The sequence below is a fragment of the Pongo pygmaeus genome, chromosome 19, assembly GCF_028885625.2.
Source record: "Pongo pygmaeus isolate AG05252 chromosome 19, NHGRI_mPonPyg2-v2.0_pri, whole genome shotgun sequence".
In the NCBI taxonomy this organism is placed as follows: domain Eukaryota; kingdom Metazoa; phylum Chordata; class Mammalia; order Primates; family Hominidae; genus Pongo; species Pongo pygmaeus.
This window is the reverse complement of record NC_072392.2, coordinates 80,410,349-80,430,171: the sequence shown is the minus strand read 5'-3', so window position 1 is coordinate 80,430,171 and position 19,823 is coordinate 80,410,349. Positions and strand designations below refer to the sequence as shown.

The 19,823-nt window shown below is 36.1% G+C and overlaps 1 protein-coding gene across 1 annotated transcript in view; it reads right to left on the bottom strand.

Annotated features, from left to right (window-relative positions):
• The window catches only part of LOC129017919 (EF-hand calcium-binding domain-containing protein 3), a 535,384-nt gene that overhangs the window by 221,799 nt on the left and 293,762 nt on the right, over positions 1 to 19,823 (bottom strand). The window contains exon 52 of the mRNA XM_054458898.1: positions 10,625 to 10,729. Within this exon, the coding sequence (XP_054314873.1) occupies positions 10,625 to 10,729 (105 nt within the window). The remainder of the gene's footprint in view (positions 1 to 10,624; positions 10,730 to 19,823) is intronic.

Genomic DNA, 19,823 nt, shown 5'->3' with positions numbered 1-19,823 from the left:
AAACCGAATCCAGCAGCACATCAAAAAGCTTATCCACCAAGATCAAGTTGGCTTCATCCCTGGGAGGCAAGCCTGGTTCAACATACGCAAATCAATAAATGTAATCCATTACATAAACAGAACCAAAGGCAAAAACCACATGATTATCTAAATAGAGGGAGAAAAGGCCTTCAACAAAATTCGACAGCCCTTTGTGCTAAAAACTCTCAATAAACTAGGTATTGATAGAACGTATCTCAAAATAATACGAGCTATTTATGACAAACCCACAGCCGGTATCATATTGAATGGGCAAAAACTGGAAACATTCCCTTTGAAAAACTGGCACAAGACAGGGATGCCCTCTCTCACCACTCCTATTCAACGTAGTGTTGGAAGTTCTGGCCAGGACACTCAGGCAAGAGAAAGAAATAAAGGGTATTCGATTAGGAAAAGAGGCAGTCAAACTGTCCCTGTTTGCAGATGACATGACTGTATATTTAGAAAATCCCATCGTCTCAGCCCCAAATCTCCTTAAGCTGATAAGCAACTTTGGCCAAGTCTTAGGATACAAAATCAAAGTGCAAAAATCACAAGCATTCTTATACACCAATAACAGACAAACAGAGAGCCAAATCATGAGTGAACTCCCATTCACAATTGCTTCAAAGAGAATAAAATATCTGGGAATCCAACTTACAAGGGATGTGAAGGACATCTTCAAGGAGAACTACAAACCACTGCTCAACAAAATAAAAGAGGACACAAACAAATGGAAGAACATTCCATGCTCATGGATAGGAAGAATCAATGTCATGAAAATGGCCATGCTGCCCAAGGTAATTTATAGATTCAATGCCATCCCATCAAGTTACCAATGACTTTCTTCACGGAATTAGAAAAAACTACTTTAATGTTCATATGGAACCAAAAAAGAGCCCGCATTGCCAGGACAATGAAGCAAAAGGAACAAAGCTGGAGGCATCATGCTACCTGACTTCAAGCTATACTACAAGGCTACAGTAACCGAAACAGCATGGTACTGGTACCAAAACAGAGACATAGACCAATGGAACAGAACAGAGGCCTCAGAAATAACACCACACCTCTACAACCATCTGATCTTTGACAAACCTGACAAAAGCAAGAAATGGGGAAAGGATTCCCTATTTAATAAATGGTGCCGGGAAAACTGGCTAGCCATATGTAGAAAGCTGAAACTGGATCCCTTCCTTACACCTTATACAAAAACTAATTCAAGATGGATTAAAGACTTAAATGTTAGACCTAAAACCATAAAAACCCTAGAAGAAAACCTAGGCAATATCATTCAGGACACAGTCATGGGTAAGGACTTCATGACTAAAACACCAAAAGCAATGGCAAGAAAAGCCAAAATAGACAAATGGGGTCTAATTCAACTAATGAGTTTCTCCACAGCAAAAGAAACCACCGTCAGAGTGAACGGGCAACCTACAGAATGGGAGAAAATTTTTGCAATCTACCCATCTGACAAAGGGCTAATATCTAGAACCCAGAAAGAGCTTAAACAAATTTACAAGGAAAAATCAAACAACCCCGTGAAAAAGTGGGCAAAGGATATGAACAGACACTTTTAAAAAGAAGACACTTATGCAGCCAACAGACACATGAAAAAATGCTTGTCATCACTGGTCATCAGAGAAATTCAATCAAAACCACAATGAGATACCATCTCACACCAGTTAGAATGGGGATCATTAAAAAGTCAGGAAACAACAGGTGCTGGAGAGGATATGGAGAAATAGGAATGCTTTTACACTGTTGGTGGGAGTGTAAACTAGTTCCACCATTGTGGAAGACAGTGTGGAGATTCCTCAAGGATCTAGAACTAGAAATACCATTTGACCCAGCAATCTCATTACTGAGTATCTACCCAAAGGATTATATATCATGCTACTATAAAGACACATGCACATGTGTTTATTGTGGCACTATTCACAATAGCAAAGACTTGGAACCAACCCAAATGTCCATCAGTGATAGACTGGATTAAGAAAATGTGGCACATGTACACCATGGAATACTATCTAGCCATAAAATAAAGATGTGTTCACATCCTTTGTAGCGACATGGATGAAGCTGGAAACTGTCATTCTGAGCAAACTATTGCAAGGACAGAAAATCAAACACCGCATGTTCTCACTCATAGGTGGGAATTGAACAATGAGAACACTTCGATACAGGGCAGGGAACATCACATCCTGGAGCCTGTCATGATCTTGGGGGATGGGGGAGGGATAGCATTAGGAGAAATATGTAATGTAAATGAGGAGCTGATTTATTTTTATTTGATTAGATTTAGTTCTAGCCACTTAAGCTTTCTAGAGGTGTACTGATTGGCTTGAAATCCCAGGGCATGCCTTTTTATGAGGCAATTGCTAATGTTCTATAACTTGCAATCAGAAACAGTTACTTAATTTATCTTTCACATCGTTGGGACAGTCTCTCTATTCATTCACTCATCAGATATTTAAGACTTGTAAAATAAGAGAAAGGTACTCTGCTAGACAACAGGAGTACAATGTTAAAAATAATCAGTATGGTCTCTGCTACCAAGAAATCTTAAACTTGTAATGGGGAGTAATATAAATGCTCATATGTATAATTCAATATGGTAAGTACAATGATGCAGACATATTTAGTATAGAACAAAAGATGAGGGAAGAAAGGATAGAATAGGCTTTCTGAAGAAAGTCAACTCTGAGTTGAAGCTGAGTTTTTAAAAAATAATATGAATTTTCAAATTACATGTGTGTAACTATGTTTGTGGCAATGTATCAGCTGAGGTGAGAGAAGATACACAATAAGATGCTATGCCATATGTGTTAGGTAACAAAGAATATTTATTCATTTGTGAAAGAAACTTTTAGAAGACTCTGCTAAATATCAGGCATCATACTAGATATTAAGAAGATATACAATGGATGCTAAAAATGGCATAGTCTGACATTAACTCTCATGGAAGGACAGACACGGCATAGATATTTGTTATGAAAGAAATGAAGGGAGAAATTTTTCTACCAGTTGAGTAAGGTGACATTCCTGCTACCAGTCTAGAGTGCTATTCATAACCAACATGGGGGTTCAGATGTTTCAGTGTGACTGCAGAGCAATGTGAGAGACAGGAGGTAATAAGAAAGGCTGGAAGTCAAGACCAAATGTAAGAGAGGCTTCTAGATTCCATGGTTGGACTAGAGAACTTGGATTTTTTTGATAGTCAATAGCAAATCACCAAAGGGATTCAAGCAGGAATATAAAGCATTTATATTTTAGATAAAGCATTCTGATAGCTCTAGAAAACACAGACTTAAAAGGAAATAACCTGTAGTTAGAGATGACTTCATTTGGCAATTCATGGAATACGGGCAGGGACGGGGTGTGAGGAGTAAAGGCTAATACAAAACATTCTAGCTTATGTGAATGGAAAACGATGGTTTAACCTACTAAGAGAGAAACCAGTATATGGCAGAAAATTATAAAATTAAATTTTAAAATATGGTGAAAGTAAGAAAGTATAATAGGATTTTTAAATGAATGTGTTTACATATACTTTTCATAAGAGAAGCCTAGAAAACTAACTATAGTAATACTCTGCATTTTAACTCCCAGTATTCCTTGTCAGCTGGAAAACCTAGGCAAATTTGGCACAGGGGCTGAACATGGGGTACTTTTTTTCTTTTTTGGAGACAGAGTCACTCTGTTGCCCAGGCTGGAGTGCAGTGGCGTGATCTGGGCTCACTGCAACCTCCGCCTCCCGGTTTCAAGCAATTCTCCTGCCTCAGCCTCCTGAGTAGCTGGGATTACAGGCGCCCGCCACACCACTCGGCTGATTTTTGTATTTTTAGTAGAGACGGGGCTTCGCCATGTTGGCCAGGCTGGTCTCCTGACCTTGTGATCCACCCGCCTCGCCTCCCAAAGTGCTGGGATTACAGGCATGAGCCACCATGCCCGGCCTGAAAATGGGGTACTTTAAAAATAGATGAATAGTGGCTGCCTGAGTAGTTGACGAGAGGGTCTTCTGGATACCTTTTCCAATACTCTCCTGCCCTCAGGAAGCTCCAGCTCAGTATGTTCTTAGTTCTGGTAAAATAGTAGCAGTGTCAGAATATCAAATTAACATTAGGCACATCTCATCACAGTGACTCCCATATATTGAGGCTATGCCAAAGCCTCATGTTCAAGACCTTTGGAAACCATCTGTAATTTGACTCTGCAAATACAAAGTAGCTAAATTGATCTTGCCACCCGGCTAGCCCTTTTGGCCTAGAGAATGCGCTGATCTGTTCATAGTGGTCCTTTTGAAAAGGCAGAACATGAGCAGTGAGAGAGGTAAGAGGATTCATGTTGACCTTAGAAACTTCACCCAGAAGGTGAAGCTCATTTAAACTGGTATATTTTCCAGCAAAAGAAAGGAGAACAAGTAATTACATGGTTTCATTAAGCTACTTAATTTAGGCCCAATCAGATCTGCAGTTCTCTGGTCTGGGGTTAAGACTAGCAGCGTTGGATTATTTGTCTTTCCTGGCTAAGAAACAGTGTGCTTTCCCCCTGCCCCCAAGTTCTTGATATGCACCTTTTCTTTGACCAAAAAGACAGCTATCAGGTATTTACCCCACCCTCTAACACACCTTCAAATGAAGGTTCCTGATTGAGTCAATTTGCTGTGGAGGAAGTTAGCTGTTTAATATGAAAGCAGTCTAACTTCTAGTAGCCTAGAAAATTCTTGGAACTCAACGTGGAACTTTAAACATTTTGCAAAATTACATTTAGAGAAACCCAATTTTTCAAACTTTAAGAAATATACAAAGTATGACAAAATTATCTTCATAAGAACATGCTGCGTACTTGGCTAAGAAGCAAAACAATACAGGGAATAGTCAAAAGGGCTTCTCCAACTGTAGAGGTAACACAGTTTGTCTTAACCTGTTCTTTTCTGTACAGACTTAAAATTTCTAGTGGCTTTTATTTTTGTTTGTATTTTAATTTTCCTACAAAGTCCTTTCTGGAAGTTGCAGAATTATTAGCTTTGATGAGAACAACTTTTGTCATGGATTTGATTTATTAAACCAAAATTATACATATTAAAATTATATCACAAATTAAAAAAAAGAAAGTATAATAGGAGTTTTGTATAGATTGATCTTATACTAAGGGGAGAAACAAGCTGGGAATCTGGAAGTCTTCAGCATAGACATAATATTGAAAATATTTCCCTTGGAAAATGTATAAAAATGAAATGAGTAATGGTAATTTAATACAACTGGCTGAGGAATGACTATTTAGTGAAGGTATCGCCTATTTTAAAATTTTCATTCTGCTCCACGTACATTTCCTAATTGTAGATTGGTCTTGACTATTTTCTAAGCAATGCAAAGAACACAGAAGGAAAGAAGCTAATGACTATGGATTTCTGAATCAAAGAGACATGCCCTATTCTTATTATGCTTTATTCTTTCATTTTTGAAAATGTAGATAGTTTCTATGGCAAATAAGCAGCTAGCTATCCACCAATATTCCTACTTCCTCCCACAATGTGGAACTGTAGATGGAAGAGAACATCCAGCCAGATACTACATTCTAACACTCTGCTGCTAAAGTGGAGCTCTCTGAACCTTTTCCAGGTCTGAGTGATGCCTGACTCATGAATCCTTTAATGCTCAAATGAATTCTGTTAACATCATTTTGTCTAAAGATTTTTTTCTTTTAACACCTTAAAAAATACATGCTTTGTCCATTAGGACAGGCTTCTAACTTATCTTAGCAAAATGCATGTTTTTGTATATGAAATATCACTAGTTCATATGTATTCCCTTATACAAGCCCACAGTGTCAATTCCTTTCTAAGCTCCATTGCTCTCTACAATTCTTACCACTAAGTGAAACATTTTCTGTCAGATCTTTAAGTTCCTTTTCTTTGAGTACAATCCCCAGGTTTCCCAGAATAGTGTCTAGGTTATTGACTTTAACCCTTCCTGCTTAGAAAAGAAACAAAGACTCATGATGACAAAAATTAATGATTTCAAAATATTGATATATTCAGGCATTGATTTTTACCTGATATGCCCTTTATTATAATAAAAATAAAGATAGATGTACTACTTATTTGTATTAGTGAATAGGCATGTGAGATAAGCTCAGCAAATCACCTATCATCATATTAAGAACAACTTAACAAAAATAATTCTGAAGTTGAAGCATTATTTGGGGAACTGTGACTATGTATTTAAAGTTTTTATCTGCATTATTAAGTAATAATTATCTACAAAAAGAGGGCCCAAAAGAATACCAATGGTACAGTTGTCCCCATGGGGCTTCTGGGGATAATACTAGGCAGGTCTGTCTCCTGAGTAAAATCAAAACAATAGCTGAAAGTGATCATTTGAATTTCCGACTATCAAGGTTATACTTTATTGCCACATCTAAAAAGTAGATTTAAAATGGTAACAAATTGCTCTGTGAGAGTATTATGGACAACACATTCACCACAAATGTTAACTGCCATTATTCTATGGGTCTGGAAGGAGGCCAAATGCCACCAGCAAGAGATTTCTCTCACCATGTACTAAAAAGCAGAACTTGTAACCATCCCTTTTTCCTCTTCTACTCCCTTCTCTTATTCTAAGGACTGATAGGTGAAAGAAGCAGCAAAAAAGCAGCTTGGCTACAATTCTACGTTTTTTCTACTTTTTAAACTTGTTAACTTGCATTTGGGAAAGTACATATTATAGAACATAACTGGAAGAATCTTTATTCATGGAATAAAATTATAATAAAGAGCACTCTAAAATCCTTCATATAATAGGTCGCTATTGGGCAAATTTCCAGAAAACTGCCCTATCTTCTCTACACTATATTCTGTATGTAATTAGATTTCAAATGATTCTTTGAGGGTGCCATTTAGAAATATTCAAAAGAGAACAGACTCCTTGCAATAATATAACATGGGTAATTATATCAAAGTACCATGTAATGAATGTAATAAAATGACAGATCTAAATATAGACACATACACACCATTAAAACCTAGTGGTATAGACACATGTGTTGTTTTTTAGAAGACATTTATGTGAATCATGCTTCTTAGATACCTTTCATAGACTTCACACCATCCAACAATCTGTTCTGACATACCTTTCCAGCAGCTATAAGAAAAGGCACAATTTGCCTCACAAGGAAAAGAAAGTGGGTGGTCACACAGTTATTGTGCAAATGGATAATTCAAAGAGTTTAATGCTTGACCATTTTGGGGACCATCTAATAATTCCAAATAATAAAAAAATCATCATCTGTGCTGTACCATCTTCAATTTGAGGTAGTGAACAGATAGGAAGAGACCCATACAACTACACTGAATTATGGGAGAAATGCAAACAGAACATACTTCCATAATTTCATAAATAAGAAAATCCTCTCTTAGTGATGAATTTGTGGGCATCTCATGCAGCAGAGCAGTAATCTTGCTATTAAGATTGGCCACCAAATTAGAATGGAAATCATAGAAATTTATAATTGTGGCAGGAGAAATTGATATTGTGGGGTATATTTTCAATTACATGTTTTTTCTCTTCACAATGTCACTAATATTTTGTTCCCTATTAAAGCTTCAGCTTGCTATTTGTTATGCCAGTCAAGATATGGGTTATCCGAATATTGGTAAAATAAATCATATTATTGATTTATTAAAAATATTTCCTCTATATTGCTTACTAAAATACAGAATTTTAATTGTATTGTTAAATTTAGATAGGGTAAAGTCCAACAGAATACTATAAGAAGCTGTATTTAATGAAAAAGTAATACAAGACAAAATATGACAATTTGAGTAAATCGGGAAAGCATCTAAAACATTAACACAGTTTTATAGTAACTTGTCACTCATCAGTGAAAGCTTTTAAAGCATCCATTAACTTTTTCATTTCAACCTTCTGATTAACTGTTAAGAAAACATGCAAATCATATGGACATGCCACTGACACTCATTAAAATACAAAATAAAAAGAAATCATATACTCTATAATTTTATCCTATTTATCCCTTTCATGAGTTAGAAGTTCCAGATTATGATTTCTAGGGTGTTGACTCATTGTCTTAAAGGAAATAAAATCTCTAACAGTCAAGGATGTTATATAATAAAGTCACTTTTTTTCATGGGGTCTGCTTTATGACTCCTATGCCTTGGAAAACTTTCTACTGTTTACATCAAACACAAAGAATAGGACTTACAACTTGTGTGTATTGCATACTAATGTTTCAGTTTGGATTTTAGAAATAATCTCCTTATGTAATGAGTTGATATTCAGTAGTTTCTAACTTTTCCCTGAGGCAGAGTTTCTTACTCCGTTGTTACATCAGTAAAATAATAATCACTCCAGTGATTAATACGAGATATTTTGTAAAGTGAAAGCTTAATATTTATTTATAAAACCAAATTTTAAAAAACATTAAAATGAGGCTGGGTGCAGTGGCTCATGCCTGTAATCTCAGCACTCTGGGAGGCCGAGGCGGGTGGCTCACTTGAGGTGAGGAGTTTGAGACCAGCCTGGCCAACATGATGAAATCCTGACTATGCTAAAAAAATACAAAAATTAGCTGGGTGTGGTGGTGCATGCCTGTAGTCCCAGCTACTTGGGAGGCTGAGGCAGGAGAATTGCTTGAATCTGGGAGGCGGAGGTTGCAGTGAGCCGAGATTGCGCCACTGCACTCCAGCCTGGTCAACAGAGTGAAACTCCATCTCAAAATAAAAACAAAAATAAAAATAAAAATACATTAAAATGAAAGTATGTTACGCAGATAAAATTAACTCAGAAATTGAGGTTGTGTTAGAATCTCAGATACATTTTCTTTTATTGGATGAAAAACAACTAAGAAATGTTCTCTCTGTTCTTCATTTGCAAAACATATTCTTGATTGTTTGCCTAATTGTAAATGACAAATATTTAAACAGAAGTTCCATGTAATTGAGAAACTCTGTTAGTAAGACTATAATTGAAAAACATTTCCAATAACTGAAGTTTGTATTGATTATCTTATAAGTTACAGAAAGTGGCCAGAAGCAAGCATCAATTGGCCATGTTATAAAATCTAGGCTGAGAGGAATTTTTGTTCCTCATTTTCTTTTTTATTTAAAAAAATCAAGTAGGCCATTATTCATTTTTTTAGATTTGCTGAACTGTTGTGAATACACAGCAGCCTCCTCTTATGTGTGCTTTCACATTTTGTAGTTTCAGTTACCTGCGGTCAGTAGTGGTCTGAAAATATTAAATGAAAAATTCCAGAAATAAACAATTCATAAGTTTTAAATTGTACACCATTCTGAGTAGCACGGATGAAATCTTGCACCACCCTGCTCTGTCCTGCCTGGGATGTGAATAATCTCTTTGCTGAACATATTCAATGCTGTATATACTACCCACCCATCAGTCACTTAGTAATCACCTTGATTATCAGATCAACTGTCTCAGTATTACAGTGCTTGTATTCAAGTAACCCTTATTTTACTTAATGGCTCCAAAGTGCAAGATTAGTGATCTTGGGTATTTGGATATGCCAAAGTGAAGCTGTAAAATGTTTCCTTTAAGTGAAAAGGTAAAGTTCCAAACTTAATAAGGAAAGACAAAAATTTGTATGCTGAGGTTGCTCAGATCTGTAATACTGATGCATCTTCTATCTGTGAAATTGTAAAGGAAGAAAAAGAAATTTATGCTAGTTTTGTTGTCACACACCAAACTACAGAAGTATACATATGATTCTGTACTATCCATAGTTTGAGGCATCCACTGGGGTTTTTGGAACATATGTTGCATCATGGATAAGGGGAAACTACAGTAATTCACAAACCACATAATCTACCATTTTTTTCCCCCAGACAACCTCGCTCTGTCGCTCTGTCATTTAGGCTGGAGTGCAGTGGTGAAATCACAGCTCACTGCAGCCTCAACCTCTCAGGCTCAAGCAATCTTCCTTCCTCAGCTTCCAGAGTAGCTGGGACGACAGATGCATGCCACCATGCCTAGATAAGTTTTAAAAAAATTTTTAGTACAGATAATTTTTTTAATGTTTAGTAGAGGTCTCACTATGTTGCCCAGGCTGGTCTCAAATTCTTCTCCAGCCTCAGCCTCCCAAAATGTTGGGATTACAAGCAAGAGCCACTGTGCTTGGACACCCATTTAAAGTGTACAATTGCATGTGGTGGTGTTTTTTTAAGCATATGCATAGAGCTAGGCGACTATCACCACAATCTAATTTAAGAACATTTCTATTACCTCAAACTTCATCTCCATTAGCCTATAGTAACCAGCCCCTAGTAGGGAATCTAATCCACTCTCTGTCTCAATTGATTTACCAATCCTGGATATTTCATATAAGCTGAATTGTACAATATGTGGTCAGTCCTGTCCACGTGTTCAGCTTTCCTTTGAATCCAAATTTAAAGGAGTTGCTGACATATGTTCATAAAATCACAAGAATATCACCTTATTTTCTTTCTGAGTTCATTTCTAAGTTTTTATAAATGTCTTCTTAATAGCAAACTTTTTCAGAGGTGATTATACAGATGTTGATATTCTCAGGTTATCTTCATCAGTTGAAAAATTTAAATGCTCACCATCAACAGGTAAGTTCTCTATCAAAGCTTTACTTTCCATTCCTATGAGTTTCATCCCCATGTTTTTCAAGACAGTGTCCGGTTTAGTGACATCAATAATCCCTCCTGGGGAAAAAAGAGAGGAATATAAGCAAATTTGAATAACTATAAAATGTGACAAAGGCTATGAATTACTATGTATTATGGATATAAGTTTCACCAAGAAGACTAAGGTCCAATGAGGTATGTTCAGTTGTACAAAGACTGTCAGTAATAAAAGTAGAATTAAAATGTCTACTCTTGAGCTTTTTAGGGAAGAGGAGAATAAGTTTATATAATTCACTTTCAAAGGTTGCGGCATACCTACTAGACCATTTATATAAATGGCGAAGAAAAAAGTCACATACTGCCAAGAGTAGGGAAGTATTATTCTCGTTTCCTGAACTAAACAGTTTTCTCTTCTCTGAATAAATTTATCAAATAATTTTGAATAATTCCTCTCATTTTTTGTTAAATTACAAACTATTACAGGGATGAAACATTTTATGAAGATACCACTGACACCTTTGTATTCCATCCAGCTTCAGGAATAAACACTACTGATGTAGCAAAAATGTCCTGTGAAATCCTCTTCATCCTCAGCCCTATTATTCTCTCACATTTTTCTCATGTGAACCACTGTCTTAAATACAGTGTTTATAATTCCCATGCACATTGTACATGTATATGTGAAGTAGTTTTGCGTAACTTTAAAATTTATATATGTCATATAATAATGTGAATTTCCTTTGCCACTGGCATTTTTAATTCAATTTTCTTTGCTTTTTAAAAAAGATTTGCCCATGTTGAAACGTGAAGGTCTTCTTCATTCATTTGAACTACTGTTTATTATTCTACTATAATGTTATTCCAACATGAATTGATCCATTCTCCTGTAGATGAATATTTAGGTTGTTTCTGATTTTTTGCTATTACAAGAAAAGAAAAGGATGTTAATGAGCAATAAGAAATCATCTGAAGGTAGAAAACTCACTGGTAACAGTAAGTACACAGAAAAAGAGACTATTATAACAGTGTGACTGTGGTGTGTAAACTGCTCTTTTCTTAAGTAGAAAAACTAAACAATGACGAATCAAAAATGATAACTACAACTTTTCAAGACATAGTACAAAAAGATATAAATAGAAACAACAAAAGTTTAAAAGCAGGGGGATGAAGTTAAGGTGTAGAGTCTTTATTTGTTTTATTTTTGCTTGTTTGCTTATGTAAAAGTGTTAAGTAGTTATCAGGTTAAAATAATGGCTTATAAGATAGTATTTGCAAGCCTCATGGTAACCTCAAACAAAAAAAATCATACAATGAATACACAAAAAATAAAAAAACAAACTAAATCATATGACCACAAAAAATCACCTTTACTAAAAGGAAGATAAAAAGGAAAAAAAGAACAAAGAGAAGACCACAATACAGCCAGAAAACAACAAAATGGCAGGAGTAAGTCTTTACTTATCAATAATAACATTGAATATAAATGAACTAAACTCTCCAATCAAAACACCTACTGTCACTGAATGGACCCCCCTGCCGCCAAAAAAAGACTAATTGATTCTGTTGTCTACAAGAAATACACTTCACCTATAAAGACACACACAGACTGAAAATAAGGGATAGAAAAAGATATTCCATGCCAATAAGAAACCAAAATGAGCAGGAATGGCTATACTTATATCAGATAAAATAGATTTTAAGACTAAACTATAAGAAGAGACAAAGAAGGTCACTATATGATGATAAAGGGGTCAATTCAGCAGGAGGATATAATAATTTTAAATATATATGCACCCAACACTGGAGCACCCAGATGTACAAAGCAAATATTATTAGAGCTAAACAGAGGGATGGACTCCAATACAACAGTCGCTGGAGACTTCAACATCCCACTTTTAGCATTGGACAGATCTTTTAGACAGAAAATCAACAAAGAAACATCGGATTTAGTCTACATTATAAACCAAATGGATCTAATAGATATTTACAGAAAATTTCATCCAATAGCTGCAGAATATATTCTTTCCTCAGCACATGGATTATTCTCAAGGATAGACCATATGTTAGGTCACAAAAGAAGCCTTACAACATTCAAAAAATGGAAATAATAGCAAAGATCTGACAACAATGGAATAAAATTAGAAATTCGTAACAAGAAGAATTTTGGAAAATGTACAAATACATTGAAATTGAACAATATCCTTCTGAGTGACCATGGGTCAATGAAGAGATTAAGAAGAAAATTAAAAAATTTCCTGGCTGGGCGTGGTGGCTCATGCCTGTAATCCCAGCACTCTGGGAGGCCAAGGTGGGCAGATCAGCTGAGGTCGGGAGTTCGAGACCACCCTGACCAATGTGGAGAAACTCCATCTCTACTAAAATTACAAAAATCAGCTGGGCGTGATGGTGCATGTCTGTAATCCCAGCTACTTGGGAGGCTGAGGCAGGAGAATCCCTTGAGCCCAGGAGGCAGAGGTTGCGGTGAGCAGGGATCACGCCATTGCATTCCAGCCTGGGCAATGAGAAAAACTCCGTCTCAAAAAAAAAAAAAAATCTTGAAAAAAAATGATAATGGAAACACAACATACCACAACCTATGGGGTATAGCAAAAGCAGTACTAAGAGTGAAGCTTATCACTATAAGTGCCACACCAAAAAAAGAAAAACTTCAAATAAATAACCTAACAACGCATCTTAAAGAGTTAGAAAAGCAAGAGCAAATCAAACCCAAAATTGGTAGAAAAAAAGAAAAAATAAATATTAGGGCAGAAATAAATGAAATTGAAATGAAGAAAATACAAAAGATCAATGAAACAAAAAGTTGGTTTTTTGAAAAGTTAAACATAATCAACAAACCTTTAGCAAGAGTAACTAAGAATAAAAGAGAAGAGAGCCAAATAAATAAAATCAGAGATGAAAAAGAAGACATGACAACTGATACCAAAGAGATCCAAAGGATCATTAGTGGCTACTATGAGCAACAATATCGTAATACATTGGAAAATCTAGAAGGAATAGACAAACTTCTAGACACATACAACCTACCAAGGTTGAACCACGAAGAAATCCAAAACCTGAACACATCAATAACAAGAAATGAGATCAAGCCATAATAAAAATTCTCCCAGCAAGGAAAATCCCAGGATCTGATGTCTTCACTGCTAAATTCTACCAAACATTTAAAGAACTAATACCAACCCTACTCAAACTATTCTGAAAAATAGAGAAGAAAATACATCCAAATTCATTCTACAAGGCCATCCAAATTCATTTTCCCTTCCTTCTCTCTTCCCTTCCTTCTTTCTTTCCCTTGTTCCCTCTCTCCTTCCTTTCCTCCTCCAAATTCATTCTACAAGGCCAGTATTACCCTGATATCAAAATCAGACAAAGACACATAAAAAAAGAAAACTACAGGCCAATATGGCTGATTAATACTGATGCAAAAATCCTCAACAACAACAAATATATATAACAAAATATTAGCAAACTGAATTCAACAATACACTAAAAAGATCATTTATCATGACCATGTGGGACTTTTCCCTGGGATGCAAGGATGGTTCAACATATGCAAATCAATTAATGTGATACATCCTAACAGCAGACTAAAGGACAAAAACCATAAGATCATTTCAGCTGATGCTGAAAAAACATTTGATAAAGTTCAAATCCCTTCATGATGAAAACCCTCAAAAAACTTGAGATAGAAGAAACATATCTTAACATAATAAAAGCCATATATGACAGATCCATAGCTAGTATAATGCTGAATGAGGAAAAACTGAAAGCCTTTCCTCTAAGATTCAGCCATGACGACATACACGCCCACTTTCACCACTGTTATTCAGCACAGTACTAAAAGTCCTAGCTAGAGCAATTAGACAAGACAAATAAATAAAGGACATCCAAACTGGAAAGGAGAAAGTCAAATTATCTTGCTTGTGGATAATATGATCTTAGATTTGCAAAAACCTAAAGACTCCACCCAAAACTACTAGAAGTGATAAATTCAATAAAGCTGCAGGATACAAAATCAGTGTACAAAAGTCTGTAACATTTCTATATGCCAGCAATGAACAAGCTGAAAAAGAAATCCAAAAAGTAATCCCATTTACATCAGCCACACATAAAATTAAACACCTAGGAATTAATCAAATAAGTGAAAGATCTCTATAATGAAAACTATGAGACAATGATGAAGGGAATTGAACAGGACAACAACAACAACAACAAAATGGAAAATTATTCCATGTTCATGAATTGAAAGAATCAATAACAGTTAAAATGTCCATACTCCCCAAAGCCATCCACAGATTCAATTCAACAGAATTCCTGTTCAAATACCAATGATATTCTTCACAGAAATAGAAAAAACAATCCTAAAATTTATATGGAACCACAAAAGACCCAGAATAGCCAAAGCTATCCTAAGCAAAAAGAACAAAACGAGGAATCACATTACATGACTTCAAATTATACAGTAAGCAAAATGGCATGGTACCAGCATAGAAACAGACACAGAGACACATGGACTTTTTTTTTTTATTATTACTGATTCAATCTCCACATATCATAGGCCTGTTGATATTTCTTCTTGAGTGATTTTAGGTAATTCGTGTTTCTAGGAATTTCATCTAGGTTATTATACTGTCACCATACAATTGACATAATATACTCTCATAAACCTTTTTATTTTTGTAAGCTTGGTGGTAATGACCCCACTTGCATTTCTGATTTTAGTTATTTGTATCTTTTCTCTTTTTTTCTTTGTCAGTCTGGTTAAAGGTTTGTCAATTTTGTTGATCTTTTCGAAGAATTCAGTTTTGGTTTCATTAATCTTGCTATTGTTTTTCTACAAAATGTCTAAGTGTTATCTATCTTCGCTTTAATCTTTATTTCCTTCCTTGTACCAGCATTGCTTTTAGTTTGGTATTCCTTTTCTAGTTTCTCAAAGTGCAATATTAGGTTATTGATTTGAGTTCTTTCGTCTTTTTTAATGTAGGCATTTACATCTATAAATTTCCCTCCGAGCACTGCCTTCACTGCATCCCACAGTTTAGTATGTTGTGTTTTCATTTTCATTCATCTCTAAGTATTTTTTAATTTTTTGTGCCTTGGTGGCAGTATATGGGGCCAACTCTGCAGGTGTGCAAAATGCAAGAACTGTGGGGGTGTGGCTACCTCCACCTAGATTTAAAGGATGTTCTGCAGAGCCTTGGGGAACAAGCAGAAAACTTCCATGGGGTGAAGCCACTGCAGAGAGCCCCCACTAAGGAAATGAATGCCCAGTGGAGCCATGGGGGCAGGACTGCCCTCCAAGACCACAGACCAGTGGAGCCACCAGTGTGTAACTCCAGCCTGGGAGAGGCACAAGTATGTGACTCCAACATGGGAGAGATGCTGTGTGGGCTGCGCCCAGCAAAGCCACGAACACAGGGCCACCTGGAAACTTTGGGGTCAAACCTCTGCCGCAGTATGTCTGGAAGGTGAGACACTGAATCAAATAAGATCATTCTCAAGCCTTAAGACTTAATGTTCTTTGACCTGTTGGGTTTTGAATTTACTTGGGACTAATTTCCCTCCTTCTCTACTTCCCTCTTTTCCATCTTTCTTTCCCTCCCTCCCTTCCTTCTCCCTTCCCTTCCTTCTTTCTTTCCCTCATTCCCTCTCTCCTTCCTTTCCTCCTTCCCTTCCTCTTTACCTCCTTCCTTTCCTCCTTCCCTTCCTCTTTCCCTCCTTCCCTCCCTCCTTCCCTCCTTCCCTCCCTCCTTCTCTCCCTCCCTTCTTCCTTCTTTACCTCCCTCCATCCCTCCCTCGCTCGCTCCTTCCTTCCTTCCTTCCTTCCTTCCTTATTTCTCCTCTTTAGAAGGGGAATATATATCCTATGCCTATTATATTTTGGAAGCACATAATTTGTTTGATTTCATAGGTTCATAGCCAGAGGAAAATTTTCCTAAGGATAAACTATACCTTGAGTCTCACCCATACCACCATACTTAGATGATATTTAGATGTGACTCTGTACTTTAGAGTTGGTGCTGGAACAAGTTAAGACTTTGGGGGCTATTGGGATGGGATGAATGTATTTTTGGGAGATCAGGAGTAGAATGCTATTGTCTGAATATTGGTGTCCCCTCAAAATTCATATGTTGAAACTTAACTCCGAAAGGGATGTTATTAAGATGTAGAATCTCTGGCAGGTGATTACATCATGAGGGCTCTGTCCCCCATGGGACAGGGATTAGTGCCCTTATGAAACATCTTGAAGGAGCAAGTTTGCCTCTTCTGCCCCTTCCACCATGCAAGGATACAGCCAGAATGTTCTATCTTTGAAGCAGAGAGCGAGCCCTCTCCAAACACCAAACCTGTCAACGCCTTGATCTTGGATTTCCTAGCCTCTGAAACTGTGAGAAATGAATTTCTATTGTTTATAAATCAGCCAGTTTTAGGTATTTTTGTTATAGCAACATGAATGGATTAACACACATACAGAGCATCGATCCCAATCTGAAGAAGGTCAAGGCAAAAGTTGTTCATGCCCCATCCATGATGATAACTTCTTACAAGTACCTGTAATTCTCTAGTTGTTTTCTCTAGCTATATAAGTATGCTTAGCCAGTTTGGGGCATATTAGAGGTGCCAGGGATTAAATTTACTCAGGAGCATCACTCAACCATTGATTAGTGGGAAGTGGTCCTCCTTTATTTTTCTTTAAGTCCTTGGTCATAATTGTAATAGCTGCTTGAAAATCTTTGCGAAGTCCGACATCTGAGCTATATCTAACTATGTATCTGTTGATTCTTCTTTTTTCTTTATTTGACTATAATACTTTTCTGTTTCATATCTATCTAGTAATATTTATTGTATTTTGGATGTTGTGATTAATATCTCATAAGACTCTGGATTCTGTTCCATTCCTCTAAGGCATCTTGAATTTTATTCCAACAGGCAGTTCCATACAGGTAACCCTGAACTAGTGTAGGTTTGATTTTGCACATTGTAATAATTGATCTAAAGCAGTGCTGTCAAATAGACCTTTCTGTGATGATGGAAATGTCTACCTCTGCACTAATACAATAGGACTAGTCAGGTATGACTATTAAGCACTTGAAATACGGCTAGTGTGACTACAGAACTAATTTTCTAGTATTATTTAATTTAAATTCATTTAAATTTAAATGACTGCATATTGCTAATGGCTACCATATTGGACAGTGCAGATCTAGAATAATCCTTACTCCAGGATGTGGTATTTACTTCGGAGGTGTAGCCTTTCTGGTTTCTCAGCTACTTGTCCAAGGTGTTAATAAGGTTTCTTCACTCTAGCTGGACTGATGCGTCAACTAGCATTGCTTTACCTCTAGTGTCTTTGTTCCGCTCTCAGTCCTGTAGCAGCTACTTTCTAGTGTAGCATCACTTTGAGCATGTGCAGTCTAAACCTTGGCTCAGAAGTCAGAGCATCCCCCGCCTGACCCCATAGACTTCTGCCTCACTTCCTACACAGCCTTCTTCTCACTGGCACTATGCCCATCAGATTCCAGCCATTTCAACAGCCCTGAACTCTAATCTATAACTGCCTCGGCTCAGTGTGACCACTGTGTTCTGCTTGGGCTTTAGCTTCCTAAACTATAACTGGAAAATTGTCCTTAGGCTTACTTCATAATTTTTTCTTCTCTCACGGATCAGAGTCTCGCACTTTCTGTTGTGTCCAATCCTTGAAAACAGTAGCCTTGTATGTATTGTCCAGTTTAATAATTGTTTATGGCAGGAGAGCTAGTTATTTCATAATGATCCACAGGGAAGATCCTGGTAATGTTTTTTTTCAAAAGTTTTAATTTTGCTGAAACACACATCAATGCTCTATATATGTAAATTAAGTCTGTTAATTATATTCAATATTCAAATATTCTTGATAAATTTTGATTGCTTATTCTAGCAATTTCTGAAGGATATATGTTGTAATCTCTATGGTGAGGATTTATTTCTCCATTAAGTTTTGTCATTCTGTGCTTTATATATTTTGAAATTATATTATTACGAACATAAAAATTTAGAACTGGATTATCTTCCTCATGAATTAACTCCTTTATCATGCTGCAATATGCTGGCTTATCTTGCTATAATCTCTACCTAGCTTGGTATTAATTTAATTATACCAGCTTTATTTTCATTTGTGTTTGTATTATGTATCCATCCTTTTGCTTGCAACTTTTCTCTGTATTTATATTTAAGATGTGTCTCATGTAAGTAGCATATATTATTTTAAATCTAGACTCACAATCTTTTTGTTTTAATTTGAATATTTATCCCATTTACATTTAATATAATTAATATTATATTTTAGTTAAATCAATATTTATTATTACTTTATTTGCCAACTTGTTATGCTTTCATTCTCTCTTTTTTAATTTACTTCTTCCTTTCTCTTGACTTATTTTTATTTTTCCATTATTCCCTCTATTACAGGGAAAATGGTGGCTCACGCCTGTAATCCCAGCACTTTGAGAGGCTAAGGTGGGCAGATTGCTGGAACCCAGGAGTTCAAGACCAGCCTGGGCAACATGGTGAAACTCTGTCTTTACAAAAAAATACAAAAATATTAGCCAAGTGTGGTGGTGTGCACTTGTAGTCCCAGCTACTTCAGAGGCTGAGGTGGGAGGATTGCTTTGAGTCCAGGAGGGCTCTTGGTTGCAGTGAGCTGAGCTCACACCACTGAACTCCAGCCTGGGCAACAGTAAAGAAAAAGACTCTATACTTTTACTTCCTCCCCATTACATTTTAGATTATTGATATTATGGTTTATACATTTTTGTATTGTGTGCCCATTAACAAATTATTATAGTTATAGTAATTTTTAATATGCTTATCTTTTAACTTTTATACTACTGTTGAAAGTGATTTATCTACCACCATTAGAATATTAGAAAATTCCAGATTTGTCTAAATATATTTACCTTTATTAGTGAGTTTTATACATTCATATGTTTTTATGTTGTTAATTAGCATTCTTACATTTTAGCTCGAAGAACTCCCTTAAGTATTTCTTGTAGGGAAATAAACTAGTAATAATAAGCTCCCTCAGCTTTTGTTTATACGGGAATGTGTTTCTGTCTCCTTCATTCCTGAAGGACAGCTTTGCCAGATACAGTATTCTTGGTTAGCATATTTTTTT